Here is a 27,369-nt window from a genome sequence, read left to right as displayed (position 1 = left end):
GCTGTTATGTATATACATAATAGCTCTTTGCTGTGTTTGCACAATGACTTCTGCAAGAATAGCAGTACTTTTATTTATACAATGTAGCAAAAAGTAACTGAATGAAAATGACTAGAGCAGCTTGTGACTAGAGCAGACATGAGGAGAGATATGGATTTTTTTGGTCCTGCACTTTGGTTGAGTGAGACGACATTCATGGCATTGTCTAGGACAAGTGACCTCACTTTAACTCTGTGAGTGAAAATACTACAAAAGCACACACATGAGCAGAACTAAATGACACAATGAGAGTGATTACAATATTTAAAAAAATGTTTTCTCTCTCTCTCTTTCTAACTGCAAATGTACCCATCTTTGCAGATAACAACCTCCAAGGTGTGCACTGCAGCATAGAAGAAAGTCTGAGTAAGGCGAGATGGCTGCAAAATATACACTACTGAAATGCAGTAACGTGGCAACAGTGAGACACTGTCAAAATTCCTCTGCCAATGGTTATACCAGGAAGCAGTTACATGTCTGAACAACCTATGCTTGACCCTGAGTATCTCTCTCCCACTTTTCTCACTAAAAGTAGTTCTAAATATGCAGAAAAAATAGGGGCTAAAACATCCAGTTATTTTATGTTTCATCACCTGTGCCTGTTTACAGTACTCAAAACTAATACAAAGAATAGTATAATCTGTCGATTTGCCCAGTTACCTACCCACAGTCATAGTCAGTAGGACCCATAAGGCTGCAACAGCTTGTGGCATTTCTCTGGAGAAAATAACCCACTTGCCCTAGTTTTTAAGTATGTACTACAGCAGGAGCAAGCTAGAATTCTTCCAATATGTAAGGCCACGAAGTCTTGCTACCATCAGACGTCTGAACTTTTCTCACTGTGTGTGCAGTAGTTACAATGTACTCACTTATGTATCCAGACTGCAGCTTGAGAAGTACATCGTGCTGCTTCTGAGACATTGGGTGCCAATAGTCTGCACAGCCCTGCAGAGATTTTACTATTGTGATGATAGCTGGGCTTCACAGGTGAGCCTCAGCCTAGAGGGTTAAAAAGAGTGGACCAGACAATGTGCCTAAAGCTAGCTCTACCTGCCTGCTGGGAGTGACAGTGTGCTATTTATTCCCATTACAGAGCTCAGCACACAAGGGTACCTACTATGTTGTATTCTGCAGGACTGCACTTTACAAGCACACAACAGTATTCTGGCTTGTCTGTGTACAGTGATGCCTACAGACTGAAACCCCCTTTGTGACAATGCCCTCCTACAACTGCGACATAGGTAGAAGTTAACCATCCTGTCTGTTTTTCCTCTGTTTTCTGCAAAAAAATATCTTGTTTTCCCACCTTACTGAACTAGAATAGTCCAGTCTTCAGAGTTTGCTGATCTCTGGGCTTTGGCTTGGTCCCTGTGCTATTCCCTATCCTTATTTGGATAAAGGGAAGTTTCTTTGTTCACCAGTGGGAGTGGGGAGCACTGAGCAGCCTATTTGTACCTAGAGCAGTGGTTCCAGCCAGAAAATTGTAGTCTATTGGCCATTTTGGGTCAATTCCTAGCTCTTTTCAATCCCCTGCTATAAAGCCCACTTTAGCTCGCTTTTGCGTGATTTAGCGCAGAGTTGCCCATAGACCACCATTGGGCAGCGCCGGTTAAACAAGGTTAAACTATTTCTGGCTCCGTAAAGTCTGCTCTTCAATTTTTCTCTTAGAACTTCTCTACTTGCAATCTAAACAGTCTATTCTCTATCTCAAAAGCTCAGCACTTGCTCCTAAAGCATTTTTATATAGGTAAAGTACTTATATACTAAACAAAGTACTACATTAGCCTAGAATCCCCTTGAGTACCCATTTCCCTATGGGTCCCTTCTGACTCAGTTACACAGCAAACTTTTTCACTTTTTCTAGCATGTCGAAGGGTCAGTTGCTAGCATCCTCTCCTGTTCAGCTGGTGAATCTTGGCATCTTGAGGCAATGTTACAATTGCATCATGTACACAGACAACCTACTCCTTCTCCCACAAAACACAAATACATGTGAGAGATGCAACTATATAGCCAAACTGGAGGCTGAACTCTCTCAACTCAGGACTGTCAAGACCAGACAGGAGGAGAAGGAAACCACGCACACCACAAACCCAGTTTCACATAGAACTATCACAACTGCAAAACAAACACATAAACACACAAAGGCATACTCGGAGGCACTGATAAAAAATCTACCAAAACTACAGAGGCCTCCAAAGCAGACACCCAAGCAACTGCCACCTCAAGACATAAGACATGCAGCACATAGCTCTCAAAGTCAGTGTGCTAAACAGTCACAGCCCTTAAGGCCAAACACAATGCCAGACACTTGTTATAGGTGACTCCATAGTCAGACACACTGACGTCCTACTCACCAGACTGAACAAGGAAAAGATCACAGTAAGCTGCCTGTCGGGCACCAGAATCCGCCACATTACACAAGCACTCAGGTCACTCCACAGCAAGTACAAGTATGACTCAGTCATTGTCCATGCTGGTGTGAACGACCTGAGACGAACCTCCCTGGACTACATGAAAAGAGACATAGAGGAGCTCTCAGATTATGTAGCCTAGGCTGGTATGACCCTGACCCTGAGCAGTATCCTACCCTCACCAAGAATGATGCCACAATACAGAGACAAAATGATCAGCTTTAATAATTGGCTTAATTACTGGTGTCATTCTAAGGGGATCCAATGTCTGTCTGCCTGGGATGACATGCTTGACAAGCCACGCTGCTTCACAAGGGATGGCTTGCGCCTGTCACCCCTGGGCTTCCGGATATTAGCAAAGGCTCTTGCCACCCCCATAGTGCCTTTTTAAGGCAAGGCTCAAATGATAAACCTACCGCCCTAGAAAACAAAAATGGAAAAAAACTAAGGGTAATACTGCTCAATGCCAGAAGTCTAAACCTCAAGATGCACACCCTCAAAGCCCTCCTCAGTATGGAGAACATCGATGTCTGTGCTGTGACTGAAACCTGGTTCAAGGCTCCTGAGAGCACCCCAGCACTATCAGGTTATACCTCATATCATGCTCCGCCCCAAAATCTGGACCGAACCACAAAAGGAGGGGGAGTATCCATATTCATAAAGGATACCCACGCCTCCAGGTTAGTGGCAATGCACGAAGCATCGGAGACCATCCAGGTGCAATTAACCATAGGTAAAACTGCCCTACAGTTTGTAGCATGCTACAGACCACCATCTCAAACTCAGGAAACCCACACAGCCTTCCTGAAGACACTGGAGAGTATGAATGTCTCTCCAAACACCATCATATTGGGTGACTTCAACTACCCAAACATAGACTGGGAACATTACTCAAGCCCCAACACCCTAGCCCAAAGGTTCCTGGAGTTCATAAACTCAAATGCTATGGAACAACTAGTCACCATTCCCACAAGAGGAGAAAATATACTAGACCTGATCATCACAAACATGGGGACAAAATGCTCCACACCAGAAGTATATCCCTCATTGGTGAGATCAGACCATACATTAATCTCACTGGAGATCCACATCCCGCCCCCAACCCCAACAAAAAAGACCTCAGTGAAGAACTTCTCAAAAGCAAACTTCACACTTCTTAAGACTGGAGTGGTATCCTTCAAGGCCCCCAAGCCAGTGGAAACCACAACCCACGCTGCTGAAACCCTTACAAATGCCTTCTACGAGCACCTCCAGGAATGTATGGATCAAGCAATCCCTAATGAAATCAAGACCCTTTCCACCAAAGGCAGGCGCCCGGTCTGGTGGACCCCAGCCATAAACAAACTCTACAACAAGAGGAGAAAGCTACTACATGACAGAGCAAAATCCCTAAAAGGGAAGGCATCTCTGATCAATACTAGCAAAAAACTACGATCACTCATAAAATCATCCAAGGCCAACTTTGAGAGAAAAATCGCTAAAGACACAAAAGACAATCATAAGGCCTTCTTTAGCTATGTTAGAAACCTGGGTGGAAACTCCCAGATATGCTCAGAATTAGTCCAAAATGATACAAAAATCACTGAACCCACAGACATTGCCAACATACTGGCAGACAGGTTCAGTGCAAATTTCTCCCCTCCAAAAGGAGAAATATCTATCCCACCAGAGTCTAGCCTCCCAAACATCTCAGATGCCCAGGTGAGAGCTGCTCTCTCTAAAGCAAAAAACTCAGCATCAATGGGACCGGACGATGTCCCCGGCTGTGTGTTACACGAACTCAATGAGGAACTAAACCCACACATAAGGCTGCTGTTTAATCTTAGCCTTACTACAGGATACGTACCCAAAGAATGGCGTACGGCAACTGTGGTCCTACTCCACAAAGGCGGTGCTTCTGTGGACCCTGGAAATTACCGCCCCATAAGCTTGACGAGCCTTGTCTGCAAAGCTATGGAGAGGATCATAATGGAACTCATAAATAAAGACATTGGGGACCTACAGACACTGGATCCTACCCAATTGGGCTTTGTCAAGGGCAGATCCTGCCTCTTGAACTTGGTCGACTTTTTCGAAACAGTCACTAAGGCCATTGATGAGGGTAAGGCAGTTCACACAGCCTACCTTGACCTAGCAAAAGTGTTCGACACAATACCCCACTCGGGCATCATAGAAAAGCTCACCAGCTTAGATGTAAATGCATATGTCACAAGATGGGTTGCAAACTGGCTCAGGGACAGAACCCACAGGGTTAGAGTTGCTGGTGCCATGTCAGACTCTAAGCCGGTCACGAGCGGTGTCCCACAGGGCTCAGTCCTGGGCCCCCTCTTGTTCGGCATTTATTTTTCTGAAGTGCAGGCAAACATAGGGGGATTGTGGCTGACAAAATTTGCAGATGACTGCAAACTGGGCACCATAACTGACACTCCATCAGACACAGACATCCTCCAGAGAGGTCTCATAGAAATGGATAACTGGTGCCAGAGCCATGGCCTTAAGCTAAATGCCAAAAATGTATAGTCATACCCTTTGGGAAAAACAAGGTAACCCCTAATTACCACATAGGTGGTAATCCATTAAACACGGAAGAAGTTATCAGGGACCTGGGGACCCAAGTTGACAGTAACCTCTCTTTTGACACTCACATTGCCAAAGTGGTTAGGAAGACCTTCTACATTGCTCACCTGATCATGAAGGGATTCACATCCAGATCAGGAGAGGTCATTGTACCCCTGTACTCTTCACTTATCAGACCAATGATTGAGAACAATGCCCCATTCGGAATATACCTTACCCGACACCTGCAGCAGTTGGAAAGACCCCAAAAGTTCCACACCAAAAGGATAAAAAGGCTCAAACATATGTCATACGCTGCCCGACTGAAGAAACTCCAGCTCTATTCAGTCGCATACCATCTGCTCAGAGGTGATCTGTGCCTGACATACAAGGCCATGTCCAACCCGGAATTAATGGACATGCTCCACCAGAGCCACAAGAGCAAGAGACTTAAACCTCAACACGGATATAAATAGGACATGCTGGAGGGACAGATTCATCACCCAGAGACTCCCTACACTATGGAACAGAATCCCAGTCCATGTGAGGCAGAGCCCCTCACTGACTCTGTTCAACAGAAATCTTGACGAGTGGATGGGAGATCGTAGGTTTACCCCGGGAATCATCTCTGTGTCACTGCTGGACAGAGGCACAGCAAACTAATGGGTATAGTATTCTCATCCTAAGGGGTGATGAAAGCCACACACACTCTGGCTAGGCTTATAAATGCCCTAGGGCAGATAGCCTAGTATGAACCTATGAACCTATGAACATATACTCCATTCCACAACCCATAAATTATGGCCTCAATTCTGTCACTTTACATGTTAGTTAAACAATAGGCATGATTGTAATAAAATTGGATAAGATGTTTACGTAAATGGGGTTAGATGATTAAGTTCAACCACAGGCACATGTCCATCCAAAAAAAATAAATAAATAATATAAACAATAGTAGCAGTATATGTACTTTATAGGATGTTTGGTCTAGTATCTGTTTAAAACACTGTACTAAGCTTGTACCGGAAGTCGGCATAATGCTTAGCAGGCAGACAGTTACTTCATTATGCATACATTTATTACTGATTAACAAACACTGCAGATTGCCTCAAACTGTTGTCAGCATTAACCTGTTTCACATACCTGATGCTGATTGGTACATGTACTGACAACCTTTGGAAGGAAAATGCATATTATTTTCATATGATGTTTTGGGCTAAACTGTAGCTAGAAGTATTCCAGTGATAAAGGCCTCCAGTGAGGCATAGCTGTATGGAGTCTGTTAGAGCCAGTACCTTAGGCACGTCCTAAACACTCTTTATGTTATTGAGTTATAAACATACCGAGCCAGCGATAGCAGTGCAGGCATGTCTCAAACACAGATGCAGTACAGAGGTGGTACTGAACAAAACTGCCATCTGTTTCTGCAGTTCATACTGATCTGTGCATATTCATGCAAGTAGAAACTTTAAAGAACATTATTTTCAGAAAGAAAGTTGCTGTCTGTTCAGAAAGATGCACTTCCACTGCTACTCTTCAAAAATCAATTATCGTAAAACTGATAGTGAAATCTGATATTTATTGTATTGTTGATGAAACCAAAATGAAATGGGACGTATGAAATATTATTTTATTTTTCCTTCAGGTTGGATGCGGTGTAGTTGCAGGATTATTGCATTACTTCTTTTTGGCTACTTTTTCCTGGATGTGCCTCGAAGGAGTTCAGCTCTACCTTATGGTAGTTGAGGTCTTTAGTACAAACAGTCTGAAAAAGAAATACATGTTTGCATTTGGTTATGGCCTGCCTTTAGTAATTGTAATTCTGTCAGCATCCATAAATGCCAAAGGATATGGCACCAAAAAATAGTAAGTAGAATGTTTTCTCCCAATTAATGTTTTATTTATTTACTGTATAAATTTGTTAGTGCTGTATAGTTATATAATCTTTTAAATGCCATATGAGTTAAGTTTTGCTTTTGATCATCCCTTTGGTACCCTGTAGGAATGGTATAGTATTCAGTCTGTATGAGGCATATTATATGTTGTCTTAGTAAGAAAATATAATACTTCATAGAAAGCAAATATAATAAGTACACTGGAGGTAGTTATATTTTTTCAAAATATGCTTGTGATTATGAAGTTAAAACTTAGTCATGGGTGCTGGAACCATAGAGCCAGGGGGAGGGGGAGGGGGACCCCCCACTTTTACAGCTGCAAGACCTGTTGGGAAAAATTAATGAAGTGGGGTTTTCATGCTAACATGGATTCACGCGCAGAAGTTAAACTAAACTAGCTGTTCTTGTTCTGTTATTGTTCTGTGTTACAGGAGTTATGCTGCCGCTGTTCTGCTGGTGCTGCCAGAGCCAGAGTCATGTCATTAAGGAGAGTTTTGTTCTTTTATTTGCAGGAATTATACTGCTCCTGTGTGTGTGTGTGTGTGTGTGTGTGTGTGTGTGTGTGTGTGTGTGTGTGTGTGTGTGTGTGTGTGTGTGTGTGTGTGTGTAAAATGTACCTGGTAGTTAGTGTTACTCAGGCTCAAACAAGAACCTGAATTCTCTACCCATACCACCACTTGTGATTCAGGGAGTTGCATAGCTCTCAACTGTCCAGATTTTCACAGAATATTTGGCTCATACTTTTGGTCTGTTCCTCTTAAAATTTGTGTTTTTCTGGCAAATCATTGAGAACTGAATTCACTAAAGAATGATAGCCCTTTAAGTTTCAGTCTTCCTAACTTTCAGGAAACACATGGTAACACATGACACTTTATTTTAGCAACTTTCTAAGATTATACAAGCAATATTTAAAATGTGTCTCTGGTGATGGGCCTTTGCCCCCCCCCAAATAAATGTTGGCTTTTTCCAGATTTCTTGTGCTGTGAAGCTGAGAGATTTAGTTGAGTGTCAAGTGGATTTTACAAGGAGCTGAGAGCTTCAGGGGAAGAGAGGTTTAGTGCTACTTATACTAAGCTGTTTGCATTGTTAGTAGCACAACAGGTAGTATACTTGCTTTTGATGCAGAAGGCTGTGATTCTACTCCACAGTATGCAGATGGATCACTGATACAGTACTGTTTGTAAAGGGAGTGGCTGTTGCAGTCCTATGAATGTCCTTTTGGAGGAGTTACCTAGTAACTATGTTTCTGTTATCAGTTTGCCATCCATTCCCCATTGCAAATTTAAAAGCTTATCATTATTTTTTTTAATGTAGCATAGGCGATTTATTCTTCAAGGGCAATAGGCACTTTATTTGAAGATGAAACAAAGAAATATAAAATTGTTTGCAAGGAGCAACCTCTTCATTAGTTACAGATCCCTTTAATGTGGAATTACTTAGATGACTTATTTCTGCAGAAATATTGCATATTTACTGATATTGGTGGATTGTAATGACAGAAGTCTGAATGGCCTTTTATGGTTGAAATTTTCTGAAATGGGTAGTTTTGTCATTACTGGTTCATACATTTTGTTTCATTGCTTACTAGAAGACTGTCAAAGACTGTTCCAAACTACAAATTTAAAACACATTCTAACAAATGGTGCTGTATTATACAAGGAATATAATTTAATACAGTCAGGAAGGTGAATCAAAGAATACATACATGTATCCTTGCTCACAGGATGCATGAAATCAAAATAGGGGAAGAGACCAGTCACCAATGGAGTCCCCCAGGGTTCAGTGCTGAGACTTTTTCTGTTTGGCATACACATCTCAAAAGTAAAGGTAAATACCAAAGGGCTTTTGCTGACTAAGTTTGAGATGATTGCAAGCTAGGAGAAATTACTGAGTCACCAAATGACTTAACCATCATGCAGGAAGGTTTGTCCAAAAAATAACTGGTGCCAGAATCATGAATTGAAACTTAACTCCAAGAAATACATTATCATATCCTTTGGGAAGTCATCTACTCCAGGGAACTGCCAAATTGACAATGTCCCCTGAGAACTGACCCAGTTGTTTGGAATTTGGGAACTTGTGTGTACAGTGACCTAACTTTTGACCAACATGTGCCCAGAGTCATAAGAAAGTATTTTTTTATTGCACAGCATATAAACAAATTGATTGTGACTAGATCTAGCGATGTTATTGTCCCCTTTTACAAAGTCCTCATTAGGTCAGTCATTTTTGTATAATGCCCACCTTGGCATGTATTTGTCCATACCCATGCAACAATTGGAATACTCATAGAGATACCTTACAAAAAGGATACAAGTCCTAAACAATAGGTCTTGCATGAACCACCTCAAAGATTTAGCACTATACTCAGTATCCTACAGAGTGTTTAGAGCTGACATGTCTGGCATACAGGGCATCCTCCGACCTAATACAGATGTACCTACCGAACATCAGAAAGTCAAATGGCATCAGAAATACTTAGTCCAGGTATCTAAACCGAATATTGTGGCGAGATGGATATATATCACAGAGACTACCACTGTTCCAGAACAGACTATCCATTCAAGTAAAACAAAGCTCATCCCTGTCCATATTGAAATGCAACTTGGATCTAAAGATGGGTAATAGAAAATGTACTCCAGGATTGCCCCTCATGCCTCTAATGGATAGAGGCAGTTCCTAAATGCTGCATCCTTTATCTGGGTCCCCTCAAATTATCTATAGTATGATCACATTTATTCTCACTAGGGCTAATATACAATTAATAGCCACAGGATAGTTAAGACCAATCAAGAAATGTTAATTCAAGCACCAACAGGGAAACTGGCTAAGCTTAAAATGTCCTCAAGTGAATCTATGTTGTGGTAGTAAATATTTTTAAAAATTGCATTTTTTATATCACTAAGTGCCCCTCTCACCACTCCACCCCCCCCCCCCATCTTCATCAACTTCAGGTGCCTCTGAACTTAGTTTATTACTCAGAAGTCCTTCAGTCTAAGAAAACTAAACTGATTGTGGACAGCGTTACTTATAGTGAGGCAGAAGATATAGTGAACCTACTGGCCAATAAACTTAACTGTAACTTTAGCCTTCTCTTCCCTCTGTCTGTTCCTTAAGATACACCTGAAACTGGCTATCCTCCAGCTATCACAAAAGACCAAGTCTTAAAAGTGCTATAAAAAGCTAAAAATACTGAAATGATAGGGCCTGACAATATCCCTAGATGCATCCTAAATAGCATGAAACATGATTTAATCACACCTCTAACAACACAGTTGAATCTTAGCTTCCATACAAGTTTTGCACCAAGTGAATACAGGTCAATACCTGTTTGGATTCATCAAGGGTAGGTCATGCTTACTCAACCTGGTAGATCTTTTTGGAAAAGGTCACCAAAGCAATGAATGAAGACAAAACACACCACATACCTCAATTTGGCCAAAATGTTGACACAATTCCCCACTCAGGCCTAGTAGATAAGCTAAACAAACTGAGAATAAACTCATTTGTCACACACTGGATTGCCAACTGGCTCATGGATAGGATACAGATAATCCAACTAGGTTAAGTTACCTCCACTAAGAGACCAGTCACTAGTGGCGTCCCCCAGGGTTGTGTGTTGGGACCTCTTCTGTCTGGTATCTACTTTTCTGAAGTAAAAGCCAATACCAAAGGACTCTGTCTGAAAATGTGTGCAGATGACTGCAAGCTAAGATAATTTATTGAATCCTGAAATGATTTAGCCATCCTGCGTTTGTCCCAAATGAATAACTGGTGCCAAAGTCATGGACTGAAACTAAATGCAAAAAAATGCATTATTGTATATTTTGGGAACTCATTTACCACAGGGAGCTACTATATTGACAATACACCCATAAGTGTTGACCCAATTGTTTGGAATTTGTGAACTTATATGTATAGTAGCCTAACTTTAGACCAACATGTGTCTATTGATGTAAGAAAGCCCTTATATATTGCATAGTTGATACATAAAGGGACTGTGTCTAGACCTAAATATATCATTGCCTGCCTTTACTCAGCCCTCATTAAGCCAGTTATTGAATGTAATACCCCCTTTTGTACTTAGCTGTCCAGACACATGCAACAACTGGAATACCTATGGAGATACCTTACTAAAAGGATACAAGGCCTAAACTGCTAGAATACCTATAGAGATACCTTACTAAAAGGATACAAGGCCTAAACTGCTAGAATACCTATAGAGATACCTTACTAAAAGGATACAAGGCCTAAACTGCTAGAATACCTATAGAGATACCTTACTAAAAGGATACAAGGCCTAAACTGCTAGAATACCTATAGAGATACCTTACTAAAAGGATACAAGGCCTAAACTGCTAGAATACCTATAGAGATACCTTACTAAAAGGATACAAGGCCTAAACTGCTAGAATACCTATAGAGATACCTTAAAAGGATACAAGGCCTAAACTGCTAAGAGGTGACCTGTGTCTGGCACACAGGGCATCCTCCAACCCTTTACTGATGGATTTATTCACATCAGCAGGTTAAATGGCATCAGATGCATTCAGTCTAGGGATCTAAACTTCATCTGCAGCATCAGGGTTTAGAGACACAAGTGCATCTTGCAGAGGATACCACTGCTCTGGAACAGACTCCTCATCCACATAAAACAAAGTTAATGCCTGTCCATATTTAAGTGAAGCTTAGATCTATGTATGGGAAACAGAAAATGTACCTCATTACTGACCCCTGTACAACTAATGGACAGAAGCAGCTCCTAAATGCTTTATCTCATGCATGAGTCCCTTCAAATTATCTGTGGTATGATCCCATTTAATCTTGTTAGGGGTAATGTATAACTATTGACCATGGGATCGGTAATGCCATTCTATAGTCAAATGGGACATGTTACTCTGAGCACAAAAAGTGAAAGTGGCTAGGTTTAAAATGGCCTGCAAGGGCAGCTAGCCTAGTACTTACCTATGAATCTATGAACCTATATGAACCTCTTACTCATATGGAATAAGGCTGTTCAGGAGATATAAAACTGAAGTCCTTTGGAGGAGAATAACAGATGAAAAATAGTTCACTTGCCCATCATCTGGATGGGATGAAGTTCATATGTAACACTGTATGTTTTTCCAAAAGCTGTAAAATAACGGCATCAATAGATCAGACTGAATGGAAATAATAATGTTAGCACATTGAAGTTATAGTTTTAAATTTTCAGGGTTGACATAGTTGTTTGTATGCAGTCATGTCACTGTACATTTCCTACATAATAACTTCCTGATGACACAATGCATAGAATATTGCCATATTAATGCACAGGGCTGCATATGTTCACATGGGTGTGATGCTGAAAATATAGTTTAATTTCTCTCTTTCTTAGAAATGCCCATATTGCACACTACCTGCTGAAATACTAAAAGCAGTAGGCATGCAAAGAACATTGGGTATTGCTAGAACAACAGCATCATAGTAAACAGAGTCGTGTTTCATGTACTTTTTCATTTTTAATCAGGACTGTTAATCTTACAAAGACTGGTTCCAGAATGAACAGTAAAACAGCATTCTTCTGCATTTTGCATTTTTTACTTGTCCTGAATACACTGTGCACTATTTAATATGCCATGACAATGAAACAACCCAGAAGTATTTCATGGGCCAGGACTCATGCATGGTACAATAACAAATTAAATTGTGGCATACATCTGTGCCCACTATCATGACATTTGCTGATTAAGATTATTTGTTGCCATACATTGTTGTATAAAGATGAAGTATTCTGAACTATTCCATGGAAGTGTGTATGTTGTCCCCCACTGCTTGGCATTACAGGAAATCTGTTGCTACACTGTTGATTGATTATATTGCCACTTCCTTATATGTAAACTAAGTCACATAAGCAACACATTTGTTGATTCCTTGTTTTTCCTAATTCCTTTCATACATATGTAGTCTTTCAGTTTTGAAATGTACATTGTGCCATTCAGGACAAATTTAAAATTTTGATAATAGCTGTATATTTAATGCATTTATATTGAAATTTTTCAGAATATCTTTACTAATTTTATATTTTATATATACAAATAACTGTTGCTGGGTAAGACTCTTTGAGGTACGGAAAAAAAAGAATCATTAACTGTAGACAAGCTCATCTGAGACTTCAGAATAATCAAACACTTCTAACTTGTTTAAAGTGTGTGTGTGTGTGTGTGTGTGTGTGTGTGTGTGTGTGTGTGTGTGTGTGTGTGTGTGTGTGTGTGTGTGTGTGTGTGTGTGTGTGTGTGTGTGTGTGTGTGTGTGTGTGCTGCCCTCCACTCTCTAAATTGGCTAGAACTTCCAAACTATCTGGATTACCTCCAACTTATCACAGCTCAAATACTATTCTTCAATCCTACCAAATGCCCCACTCTCACAAACATCCTTCCCACCTACGTTCCAAATAGAACTCTCAGATCTGAACACCAAAACTTAATTAGCATTCATAAATCTAACCACTCAGTGGGACAACTACTCCTTTCTTTTTCCTTAGCCAAAAATGGAATTCTCTTCCCCCTACCCTAAGAACAACGCAGAAAGTGGAAAACATTAAAATGCATCTTTATTCCTAACTCTCCTAACCCTATTATCTCTAAGCTTTATTCCATCTACTTTATACTAACTTTCTTTAACGTGTATGAACTGATACTGCACACCAACAATCTACCTATTTAAATAGCAACCATTCTTCATCTTGGATTATTGCTTGTTCCACTAGGTTATTATAAACATGGCTTCAAACTTATTAATGTTCATGACATAATTATGATTGATTTTCTGATGTTATTAATGTAAATATTTTTCTTTGATTTGCATATGTATTTGTATTTTGCATTTTGTAGTTTTACTTGTATTTTGTATCTTTACTGTATTTTGTATTGTGGAGCTTTTCTCTCCAGGCCTCCACTGAAAATGGGCTCCCTGGGCCCAGTGGACTCCCCGGTCATCAATTTGGAAATAAATAAATAAATAAATAAAACTGATACTTCTTTATTGAAAAGAAACAATGTTAAATAGATGAAGACTTTTGCAGTTAACTGGGCTTCATCAGATCTAACTCTAGATTACATGGCATGCACTATTTATATGTCTAATGCTCATTTCCCCAACTCATCTGGAAAATTCAGGTGACTGCTCTTTCAATACATGGCAGCATTCCTGTTTAATTTAGTATCTTCCCTGATACGTGTCCAAGATGGAAGTCTCCTTTAGGGGATTTCTATAGTAACATGTTTATAAACAGTAGATCTTAACTGAAATTGATAGATTTAAAAAATAGAATATATGTGTTTACTTTTATTAGATTTATATTACACTTATTGCAATCTGTCACCCTGTTCTTTCATTATATTTGTATTATTTTATCTTAAGTGGTCATTTTAAGCATTTATATAAAGTTTAGAATGAAAGATTCAGATAATGTATGCAAACCAAAACTACTTTTCTTGTTTATGCCAAAACATGTCATGCACAGTACCCTACATCAGATGCCTGCTCTTCACTTTTTTTTTCTTTTTTTTATGACCTTCATCTCTAACATGTCCTAATAAAGGAAAAGGTCACAAATCTTTAATCTGCTTTACTGTCTTAGTCCTCACATTCAGCAGCCAGCTAAGAAGTGCATATCTATTTTTGACTGTCACTGATTTTTAATGATCTTGTCTCCCTTCTTTTTCTTTATTGAATAGTCCTATTTGTAAATTACTGATCAGTACTTCTGCATATCAGCATTAGCTGTATCATTTTTGCCCTCCCTCTGCCCAGAGTGTAAGTTTTGTTTTTGTCTTCTACCTGGTTAAGCATAGTCTATAGTATTTCTATGCTACCTCTGTCAAGCCAGGCCTACAGCCCTCAAATATTTTGTATTCCTATTCTGCTTGGACATTACGCACCCGGCAGTTTCTCGTTCGTCAAGAGTAAGTATAACATACACAGCATTCAGACTAGTGCAGCATTGCCACTCTGCTTCCATATGAACATCTCTTAGCTTCTGGAACATTTTCCTATATTAGATTCATTGAGTTTACAAGGCAGAGTCAGTTCATGGACAATAATCAACTTACCATTAACCAGCTTCATAGGACAACTCTTTCCTGAGTTTCCAGACAAGTATCTAACCATCAGTGTTTTCCTCGGAGGAAGTAATGACATGAAATGGACTATTCCAGAAACAGGCAAAGCACTGAGTAATAAATCTAACCTTTGTCGTGGTACTTTTTGTTGCCGGAGAGTCAGGTCTTTAGTTTGAGTGTCTGTGAAGCTATTTATGTTGTGATGGTAGTAGATCAGAGTGCGTATTGTACCTTTACGAGCCATTCTAGTCCGTGGGCATATACATATAAGTTCTGAGCACATGCAAACAAGAGTGCCATTTTGAGTGAGCTGCCGGAGGGAAAGCATGTGTGTGCGTTTTTGTGTGTGTGTGTGTGTGTGTGTGTGTGTGTGTGTGTGTGTGTGTGTGTGTGTGTGTGTGTGTGTGGCCATCAGTCAGTTAATTAGTTCACTTAAGTTTTATGTTCCAATCATCCATCCTGATATGTTTGTGTGTAATACACAACTTAAATGGGCACCCAAGCCTCATCATCTTATTTAAATACACAAGACAAGCAACATTATGTCAGAAGTTGGTTCCAAAATAAAACTTCTTCAAAACCATAAAGCACGCAGTTACAATTGGAGGAATATACAGAAATTAATTATCTGATGCTCAAACGACTCACAAACAGGTCCAAAAGCTAATTGCAGATACTAAAACTCATTTAAATGATTTTTTACTCAAGAAATATAAAACAAAGCTTTCTAAAGGCTCAAAATGAATTTCTGATTAAACAATATGTTTGAAACTATGATATATTACTAAAAATGCTCAAAATGCTTACAAAAATGCTTGAAATAACTTCTGAACTGCAGAAAATATATAAAAAAGGGAAAATATATATTTTTTTGTTATGTGCTTCTTTTTCACATTAACTAAAGCTATTCAAAGTACCTGAAGTGTGCAGAGCGTTGGCAAGTGTGTGCAGAATACAGTGATTTCAAAGAGATTAGTGTGCAGCCGAATATTTTTCAAGTACCTGGTGTGTGTGTTTGACATAATTACAAAGACCAAGTCTGTACTCTGTTTAGGGGCAATTTGTTGGCATGGCAGAAGGATTTCATAGACCTGCTCCACTTGTGTTTGATAATAATTTTGCTGAAAATTGGAGAATGTTTGAGCAAGAGTATGATATTTTCATACAGGCTGCTTTTTCTGATAAAGGCGAAGATACATCTAGCTGATTCAGAAGCCATTGAAAGGGAGCATTCATTTGTGTATTCACCTGCTCTGTTTGCAGGGGAGGGGCAAGAATGCCATATTGTGGTACCGGCTGAAATGTGGGAAGACCCTGTGTGCTTAAAACATAAATTTAGAGAAATGTGCAACCCCCAAATGAATATTACAATGAGAAGGCACACATTATATACAAGAGATCAAAACCCTGATGAAACTTTTGCAGCATATGTAATTGATTTGAGAAATAAGGCAAAAACATGCAGATCTGAGGATCTAAGAGATAAGTTGATAAAAGACAGGCTTGTGTGTGGCATTAAAGATGATGTAGTGTTGAAAGATTTTGCTTTGAGACAATGATTTAACTTTGAACAAGGCCATAGAGATTTGGCATATATATGAGCTTATAGAAAAGCACACAAATATGCTTACAAATGAGAAAAGCATGATTCCAGTGCCTTCCAGTGCTTACATTGATAGCAGTATGCAGCATGAAGTTAAAAGATACAGGCCTAAGGGTGTGTTCCCTTCAGCAAAACCCAGAGCAGCTACAGTAAAACCCATGGCACACTCAGTAAAGCAGAAGTCGACTCAGCAAAACCTGTGACTAGCCTCATAGTCAACTGTCATAATTGTGTACGTAGCCATGAGCCTGAATAAGGGAAGTGCTTAGCTTTAGGCTAGCAGTGCCGCACATGTAAAAAGTCAAATTATTTCAAAAGGCTTTGTAAATCTAAAGGGGCACATTCTTTTATTAAAAGATAGCACTCAAAGAACCAAGTTGATCAAAGAGAAAGCTGCAACCCTACTTTTTATGTTTATGGTGTGTCTGTGCTTATTGAAACAGTCAATGCCATAGATTTGTGGGCAAAGAGTGAAGTGTATTGCACTGTTCTGATTAATGGGAGACCAGCAGAGCTCAAGGTTGATATTGGTTCAAACAGCAATGTTATGTCAGCAGAAATGTTTGCTAGAGTAAATGCTGGTGAAGTGTGCAAAGCTTGTTGCTTATGGTGGTGAAGAAATCCAAACCAAAGGCTCAGTAGTGTTTTCATTTTATTCTGCTGCGAACAGTTATGATGTGCAGTTTTATGTAGTCAGGAGACACGTGCAGTTATTATTACACCTCAAGGACAGTATGAAAATGGGAGTCTGCTTTCATTTAATAGAGACATCCACTATATAAGCATGTGTAACATAGAGATGTCCACTATATAAGCATGTGTAACATAGAGATGTCCACTATATAAGCATGTGTAACATAGAGATGTCCACTATATAAGCATGTGTAACATAGAGATGTCCACTATATAAGCATGTGTAACATAGAGATGTCCACTATATAAGCATTGTAACATAGAGATGTCCACTATATAAGCATGTGTAACATAGAGATGTCCACTATATAAGCATGTGTAACATAGAGATGTCCACTATATAAGCATGTGTAACATAGAGATGTCCACTATATAAGCATGTGTAACATAGATATGTCCACCATATAAGCATGTGTAACAACAAAACATTCACACAAACTATATTTTCTGACTATGCTGACATTTTTGAAGGTAAGTTAGGCAAACTCCCAGTTCTGTACTTCATGAAGTTAGACCACAAGTTAAGCCCAGTCATCAGACCAGCAAGGAAAGTTCCAGTAATCCTGCAAGGCAGAGTGAAAGCTGAGCTAGACAGAATGGTGTATCTAGAAGTAATTTGCACCGTAGAAGAACCAACTGAATGGGTATTCTCTGTGGTGGTAGCTCATAAGAAAATCTCAGATGATATCAGAATATGTATTTATCCAAGAGATTTGAACAAAGCACTAAAATGATCTCATCATCCAATGCTTACAGTTGAAGAAGTTGCTGCTCTTATGACAAATGCCACTGTTTATTTTTCTGTCTTAGATGCAAAAAGTTAATTTTGGCAAATTTTACTTGACCGAAAATCTTCATTGCTATCCACTTTCAGTACACTACTTAGAATGTTCAGATTTTTGAGAATGCCATTTGAGAATTATTCTGCCAGTTAAGTCTTTCAATGTGCAATGGAACAAATTTCCTGTGTTTATCCACGTGCTATTATAGTAGGTGATATTCTTGTAGGAGGCAATGGTGAAGTCAAACATGATAGAGACCTCAGATAAGTTCTGGAATTTTCATGTGAAATGAATCTTAAGCTGAATCCTCAGAAATGTATATTCAGGCTGCAAGAAGTTACTTATGTGGGTCTACCACATGTGGGTGGTTTACCAGTACAGGTTTATGACCAGATCCTTCCAAGCAAACTGCAATTCTTGAGATGCCAGCTGCAGATGATGTCACTTCTTTACAACAGTTTCTTGGCATGGTCAACTACTTGGGCAAGTTCATTCCAGATTTAAGTGAGCTTTCAGCACTGCTAAGAGAGCTGACATTTAAAGATGTAACCTGGTCCTGGTTGGAACAACACCAAAGAGCATTCGATATCCTGAAACAGAAAATTGCCAATCCACCCACCTTAACATATTATGATGTTCTCAAACCTGTATCTCTTTCCTGTGATGCTTCAGAGTTTGGTCTTGGTGCAGTCATTCTTCAAAAGGGCAGACAAGTAGCCTATGCATCCATTATTCTAACCCAAACCGAGTTGCAGTATGCTCAAACAGAAAATGAGCTCCTGGCAATTGTGTTTGCATGTTTGAAGTTCCATGATTATATTTATGAGTGACCTATTCAAATCAAGACTGACCACTAACCTTTGGTTACTATTTTGAAAAAGACAATGCACTTAGCTCATGTGAGATTGCAATGCATTATGTTAAAACTGTAAAAGTACAGTTTCCACTTGGTTTGCACAAAAGGCTATCTTCTTCATCTTGTTGATACTTTGTCCAGATCACCCAAAAGAGCACTGAACAGCATGAAAATGGGAAACCTGATTTTAAAGTCATGGAAGTCAGAAATGTTTCTTCTACATGTCTTGATAGGCTTAGAACTCACACATTTTCAGATCCAATTCTCTAGAAGCTCAACCATTTTATTAGTCAAGGATTGACATCAAAGCAGTCCAAGCAATCTTGTTTATCAATAGATGTGCAGCAATATTTTCCTTACAAAGATGAGATTTTGATGGAAGATTGTATCATCATGAAAGGTCCAAATGTGATTGTTCCAAAATCCTTGCAACAACAGTGTATTAAAATCTTGCATCGTGGTCACCCAAGAACTGATTCTACCAAAAGAAGGGTGAGAGAACTAGTATTTTGGCCTTCGATGTCAAAAGATATTGAGAAGGAACTCTCAGCTTGTTCGCTTTGTAATAGTACTAAACTGCATCACCAAAAAGAACCACTTCAGCTAAACCAGATTCCTGAACTACCTTGGTCGACAGCAGCTACAGATATTTTCAAATGGAATGATCAATGTTACTTGGTGTTGGTAAACTCTTTTTCAAATTGGTTCAAGATTGACCAACTTCCTAATCTCATGTCCAGTACTGCCATTATGAAGTTGAAGGGACATTTTTCTGTCCATGGTGGTCTGCACAAAGTCATTTCTGACATTGGTGCACATTTTACAAGTCAGGAGTTCAAGAGATTTGCTGAAACATGGGATATTGTTCATCTTACTATTAGTCCTGAATACCCACTATCTAATGGCTTGTCTGAACATGCAGTTCAAAGTGCAAACCAGCTGTTGGAGAAATCCTAATGAGACAATACTGATGTTTTTCTTAATCTGCTTAATATCAGAAACATTCCTTGTGACAATTGACTTGGTTCACCTGTTCAGAGACTGATGTCAAGACAAATCAGAACCACACTACCAAGCAGTAAGAATTTGTTGATTCTGAGAGGTAAAAACACAAAGTAGTAAAAGCTCATCTCCTAAAGAAGTGCTTGTCCCAAAAGTTCTACTATGACAAAACCAGCAAGCCTCTGAATCCATTAAAGGAAGGAGAGACTGTAAGGATGCAGATAACAAAAGGATTTGACCAAATAGGACTTGTGAAACATTTCCGTGAGGAACTGAGATCGTACATCATTGAGTCGCAAGCGATGGAACTCAGGTGGAATCAGAATCATTTACTACCAATGCCCAAGTCAGTGTTACAGCATCTTGCCTGTAATGGAGACTCTAATTGTCAGAGTGATTTGTCCAATGTTCCTGTTCCAGAGAACATTTTCATCATCCATTCCTGTTCCTGAAAGTATCCTGAAAATCCTGAAGCAGAAAATTCTCCATTGACTTTTCCTGTTGCTTACGAGCTCAAGTTGTATCTCAAGACGTAGTCCCAGATACATGGCAACCTGGACATGATTGTTATTGTTTGTATATGTCTGTATAATTTGTATGCTCATCTAGTTGTCATTTTCATTTGCATGACAGAATAGTCAAAGAGGGAGGATGTAGATCAGAGCATTTTGTACCTTTAAGAGCCATCCCAGTCCATGGGCAGTGCAAATAAGTACTGAGCACATGCAAGCAAGACAGCCATTTTGAGTGAGCAGCCAGAGTGAAAGCATGTGTGTAGCAGTCAGTCAGTTCATTTAGGTTTTATCTTCTAGTCATCCATCCTGATGTGTTTGCATATAATAAACAACTTAAACGAACACCCAAGCCTCATCGTCTTATCTGAATACACAAGACAAGTGACAGAGGTGTAGAGGTTAAGGGAGGGCTGAATGTTTCACAGCTGAATGTTAGACATAAATCACTCTGCAAGAATCTGTAAGAGACAGAACTTTCCTGTGTATTTTCCAGTCAGGATGAAGAAATATTTTTATCAATGAGACCCATGTTTAGTCTCCCAGATTTTTCTGCTACACAACATTTTCACTTAATAACTATCAATCTGAGTAAATAAAGACCTGAAAATGTTCCACTTAACTCTTCCAAACATGGCCTAAATATCTAATCCTGTGAACCAGTCAATCATAACCTACAACTTTTTCACTTTAATGGAACATTCTGAATCCACATTTACTACCAGTGTCCGAGCCAGTGTTAGGGCAGCTTGCCTGTAATGAAGACTCTAATTGTCAGAGTGATTTGTCCAATGTTCCTGTTGTCAGTAACAAATCTCCGTAGTAATGTAAGCTAAGAAAGGTCTGTAATAATTTACTTCAACATATTTACATTTCTGTTTTCTTTACCCTTTGCTATTACTTTGAAAAATATCATAGCATAACATCTTTTAAATAATTTATAATGTGTTTTATAATAATAGTTTAATCTGGAGTCACAAAACTCTTTCATTTAATCTGAGTATGTCTAACAAAATCCCTATTCACTTTAGGCAAAAAAATGTATGTGAAATTGGCCATCTTATTTAGTCCTACAGCCTTTGGGCTCTTATACTTATATACTAAAAATAATCAAGCTAGACAGTGCAAACAAACTTATGTAATATAACAAACTTTCTTAACATTTTCCGTAAGTAGTTTCCCAAAGAGAAGTCTAATGTCAACAAGCTGAGTGACTTATCTAAACTACATAGGTAGTAACTACATAGGTAGTAAGTTTGAAAATTCACTAAACTTCACTTCTTTGTTTCTTTAGTAATAGTTATAAGGAATTGATTTACACTCTGATGACCGTACTTATTTACATCATATAACTAAATGAGAAACAAAGGCCACAGGCCACTAGATCTGTGCATTTTGTCACTGTTGCACCAAAATGTGGCTACTGCTGCCATGTTGGTGGTGGGTGTATGATGACCATATGGGTATTGCACTACTACTCCGCTGGCCAACTGATTGCATGGCTCAGCTGTACTGTCTAAGGCCTGAATTCTTGTAACATGGTAAGAGCAGTGTCAATGGAAATGTCTCCTAACTTTATTGAGTCAGTGACAACTCTCTGCAGAGACTTGACTTCAGTAGCTGTTCCTAATGCTGTTACTTCCAATTGTATAAGGTCTTAAACTATGTTTGTCTCAAACAGAACTTGCAATTTCTATACATCATGCTCTATAAAATTCAATCAAATCTTTAGTATATTCCTGTGTTCTTTGTTGCTGGCAGGAAATGTACAGGGCACAAGAAAAGTGAATGCAGTAAACAATATCCAGAATGTGTCAGGGTGTTACGTAACAAAAATACAGGTGTCATAGAATTTTACAATGACGATATTTCCTGGCAGTTTGCAGTTTGTCATTCATTATCTTGGTTTAATTTACGGCACTTTCTTTACTCTTTTGTTTCTTGTATTTATTCTGTAATATTTTATTAATGCATGTAGAGTACGCGTGATGGGACTGTAAATAAATCACAGCTGAAAGTAAGATATTTTCTTAGAGTAAAAGCCTTTGTTTACTAAACAGTCTTCTGTCTTTCTTATAGTTGCTGGCTGTCACTGCAACGTGGCTTCCTATGGAGTTTCCTAACACCAGTGTGTGTGATAATTCTAGTAAGTATTAAAAGTACTTGTAACCATTCCAGTCTGAACTCTAAGTACTCAGTATCAGCATGAAAACATAACAGGGTAACATACCTTGCTCTTTTTGGTTCTCATTTGTGAATGGACGTATTATGTTGATATATATATATATATATATATATATATATATATATGTGTGTGTGTGTGTGTGTGTGTGTGTGTGTGTGTATATATATATATATATATATATATATATATATATATATATGTGTGTGTGTGTGTGTGTGTGTGTGTGTGTGTGTGCATGTATTTAATCACCAAATTATATGAGCAGTATTATTTTTTTTAAATTTGAATAAAATACATCATTTATTTATTTATTTATTGTAATTTGTTAACCATGTTGGTCCAACTGAGCCAAATGCCCATTTTCAGTGGAGACCTGAGGAGAAAAGCTCCAATTACATATACAAGCTATTCAAAACAAAACAGCAGTAACTAATAAAAAGATAAAAATCACAATATTTTAATAGGACATCAATTTAAAACAGTAGTAATGAACAAGAGACAGTACAAAACATGACATAGACAATGTCAAAAAATTATTGTATAAGATTCACAAATTCCAAATACAAAGTACTAAATGTAGGTCCTGAGTAGAAGTATTTACATGAGGAGAATGTGGTGGTGGTGCTGCGGTAGCGTTGTCGCCTCACAGCAAGACGTTGTCCCGTTCTATTCTCAGCTAGAGCATCTTCTGTGTGGAGGCATGCGTGAATGAGTGTGCCTTCGTTGAAGGTTGTGTGTCAGGGCTGGTAACTCGGCATGTGAAAATCCACTACCAAACATTAGTGAACCAGAGTTTCGCTGTGGCGACCCCTAACTGGGATAAGCTGAAAGACACAACAAGTGTTAGAGTAGTGAGAAAGGAAGAAAGTGGGTGGAAAAACAGTGAAAGAAATTGAAGTGATCATAAATATATAGGAAGAAATCAGTCAGAAAGTCAGGTAGGGGCTTGGCAAGGGCAGGGCCAGGTGTTAAGAAGGTAATGTTTGAGTTCCTGTTTGAATTGAAGCTTCTGAGGGATGCTTCCTATTTTCAGTGGAAGGGAATTCCAGGTCTGGGCTACTGAGTACATATACAGGGACTTGGCAATATCTTTTGATGGCTTACAAATGTCAGGAACATGATTGTCAGATGTGTGAAGTTGACGGCGGGGGATATAGAGGGACACAACGTTAGAGATGGAGAAGCAGGATGTGGGATTATGAAGAAATGAGTGTGTGTGTGTGATATGCGGGTGAGAAAGAGACAATTGTTTAGGAAATTCGGGACATTGTAATAAGGGCAAGGCAGTGGTGGGATTTGTTAGATAGATAGAGGCGAATCTAGCTACTTTATTGTATGTTTGCTCTAGTTTGGAGAGAAGTGAAGACTGAAGGTTGGTAAAAACTGGAGCAGTATACAGAAGACAGGGTAATAAGAGAGGCTGGGACAAGGAGGGTTTGATAGAAGAAGGGAGCAGTTTCTGATTCCGTTACAGGAGACCAAGTTTCTGGTGGGTTTTCGTTATGAAATGATGGATGTGTATGTCGAATTTTAATTCACCATCAATTATAGCACCAAGTAATTTTGTAAGGGATTCAGGTCTGATAGTGGTATTGTTGTGGGAGGTAATAGATAAAGTAGATTTTGTAGTGCCAGTGTTTTCAGAAGGGTTTAGAATCAGTTGATTGTCGGTGAGCCAGATTTCAATGGATGTAAATGTGTCTTAGGTGAGAGCAAGGAGTTCAAGGATGCTATGGGAAGTGGTAATAAGGGTGGAGTCATCGGCATATTATAAGAGTGTAGAGAGGTTGGAGGCAAAGGGTAGACTGTTAGTAAAAATACTGAAAAGGAGAGGTCCCAGCATTGAGCCTTGGGGTACACAGGTGTTAACAGGAAGGAATGGAGCTGTGACAGTTTTCCAGCATATGGATTGTTTTCTATTAGATAAGTAGCTTGAGAACCAGCTTAAAGATGGGGTGGAGAGATGAAGGTCATAGAGTTTATTAATTAGTTTAGTGTGAGAGACAATATCAAAAGCTTTGGAGAGGTCAAGGGAAAAACAGGAAACTAGTAGATTGTTGTCACGGGCTTCTGATACTCTTTGGGTAAATGAAAGCAGAGCTGCAGAAGTGCTATGTTGAGGTTGAAGCCATGTTGGGTGGAAGTAAGGAGGTTATTATCTGGCAGGTGTTTAAGTAGCTGAGTGTGGACACACTTGTCGAGAATTTTGGAGAGGAGGGATAGTATAGCAATAGGACGATAGTTGGATGGGTCAGTAGAGTTACCTGCTTTATGAAGAGGAATTGTGTAAAAGGATTTCCATAGGTCTGGGATGAGAGGTTCAGTAATAGAATGATTAATGAGACTAGAGACAGGGCAAGCAATAGCACTGGCTGCAATCTTAAGGAAGTAGGAAGATAAATTGTCAGCAGAGGGAGAGCAGGTTTAACTTTATTTAGTTGTGATTTGCTGAAGGCAATGGGAACAGGTTCTAGGCAGAATGTATTATGGGAAGGAGGTCTGTGATGACAGTGTAGTGAGGTGACAGTAGAACTATTTGGAGTTAGTTTTTGGATAGTTTCAGTAAAGTAATTAAGATGGCAGCTGTCTCTGAGGAAGTCTTTAGAGGGAATGGGTTGGGGGTAGGAGGAGTACCAGGGTGGAGGATTTTATTTATGCTAGACCAGAATTTTGAGGGGGTTGTTTTGTGGGCTACTTTGATTGGAGGCAAAGAAAGTTGTTTTGTCTCTGATAACAACTTTTTTACACGTTTCTAAGTTCTTTGTAGTGTTGGAGTAAGGGAGGAGTTTTATTTGTATCCCATTTTTTCTAGGCAGCATTCCTTTGATGATAGAGCATGTTTGCTTAGATAGCCAGGGGGCACATTTTGAATTTACCATCATTTTCCTGGAAGGTGCCATAAAGTTTAGTACATATAAAAATAGAGTCTTGAAAGAGGTTACAACATCATTAAGGGGGACATTTTTGAGGAAGGAGCAGTTAATGTTGCACAATGTAGAGATGAAACAGTTTGGATTGAAGTGAGTCAGATCACGACATTCTCTGTAAAGGTGTTCATTGGGAAGGTGTTGGGAGTATCTAGGAATATAAATGGAAGAATAGTCACTTAGGGAATTTGGGAGAATGCAAGGGTTATGGTAAAGATGAGGGTCTGAGGTGAGGATCCAGTCTATTATAGATCCTGTAGTAGTATTTCTATTGTACCTGGTAGGGGAAGATATGAGGTGGTGGAAGCCAAATAGATTGAGACTATGAGTAGGAGATTGGGAAGAAAGAGTTGTCCGGTCTACATTTATGTCACCAAGTATGATATTTCATAGGTAACATTTTAGGTAAGCCAAGAGAGAAAGTTTTCAAGGACAGGAATGTTGTCCCCAGGGGGAATGTAGATGGATGCTATGGAAATTTTTTTTATAGGGATTTAGGTGGCAGTTAGCTATTAGAATTTCAGCAGGAGCAAAGTTAAGTGTGGAAAGCGAGAGTGGAGAGAGGGTAAGCTGGTCAGAGCAGAGGATAGCAACACCTCCACCTTTTTTATTTGTTTTGATTGCTCAGAGGATATTATACCCTGGAGGAAGGATTTGAGTTTGAGATGTGAGGTTTTAACCAGGTTTCTGAGAGGGTTACGATATGGAGAGAGTAGAGATCAATCCATGAGTGCAGGTCTGCAGTTTTATTAACAATGCTTTGTATATTTAGAGAAAAGATAGATAGAGATTTAAGAAAAAAGACTGTGGCTAAGGAGAGAGGTTGAGGGATTAGGGGTGTTGGGTACTTGCTTGTGAGGGGTGGTGATAGGTGGTCTGGTGTTGGGGTGAATGTCACCATCCAAGAGTAGTGAGTCAAAGAAATTGGTCAGTAAGGAGAATATGCCACATGTACATGGATTTATTGTCTTTGCATATGTGGAGAGGGAAACATTAGGATATAACTTAATAGAATAGAGGAAGGTACATGAGATTAAAAATAGGTCAGAAGAGATACTAAGTGTGAGAAGGTAGTTTTGTGGGTGGTGATTATTTGAGAGGGTTGGTGATGGTGCTATATAATGCAGAGGTGTTTGGTGTGAAGTAGCTAGTGTTAGTAGGAGGAGAAAGGGGATAAGAAGGTGGTGAGGTGACATGGTAGGGTGGAGTAGAGTGAGTATATATGGGAGCAGTTTGGTATAGTATGTTTAAGGAGAGATAGATGACTGCCTGAGGAGGGTGCTGGGTCAGATGTTATTATGAACAGGTTGGGGGAGAGTAAGGAAAGGTCACTAAGGTGGGAGGGGTTGAGGAGGAAAGATGTAAAAGTGAGTGGGGAGTAAGGTAATTGAAAGGGTGTGTGGATTGGTCAGCAGTGAAGAGGTGGAGAAATACAGAAGCATAAAGGAAATGAATGTTGAGGTGGGTGAGAATAGGTGTAGGGTAGGGTAGAGGAGTGATCCCGAGTATAGCAAGGGTGAATGGAGTGGGTTTACATCGCAAGGAGAAAGTTTAAGATGAAGGAAAAAAAAACAATCAGTAAGGTAAGTTAGGGGAGTAGGTAGCTCAGGGAAGTCTTTAGTTGGCTGAAAAGGAGGAGAAGAAACAGGTTAAACTTGCTAATTATGTATGAGAAAGGAACATGTGTTTAATTTGTGAGCAGGAGCAAAACTATTGGCAGGTATTGTGCCAAAATATGGTATAGATGGGAGGATAAATGACCTGATAAATAAGCCAGTCTGGCTGAAAACTTTTAGCAGAACA

General features: G+C 39.3%; 1 protein-coding gene across 1 annotated transcript in view; it reads left to right on the top strand.

Annotated features, from left to right (window-relative positions):
• Positions 1–27,369, top strand: part of LOC122805256 (adhesion G protein-coupled receptor E5-like) — a 330,498-nt gene that overhangs the window by 201,074 nt on the left and 102,055 nt on the right. Inside the window, exons 6-7 of the mRNA XM_044075345.1 lie at positions 6,655–6,875; positions 22,534–22,600. Of these exons, the coding sequence (XP_043931280.1) occupies positions 6,655–6,875; positions 22,534–22,600 (288 nt within the window). The remainder of the gene's footprint in view (positions 1–6,654; positions 6,876–22,533; positions 22,601–27,369) is intronic.

This window comes from Protopterus annectens, chromosome 6.part1 (genome assembly GCF_019279795.1).
Source record: "Protopterus annectens isolate FY-2018-M chromosome 6.part1, PAN1.0, whole genome shotgun sequence".
Lineage (NCBI taxonomy): Eukaryota > Metazoa > Chordata > Ceratodontiformes > Protopteridae > Protopterus > Protopterus annectens.
The sequence above is the reverse complement of the archived record's forward strand: the minus strand, read 5'-3'. Positions and strand labels throughout refer to the sequence as shown.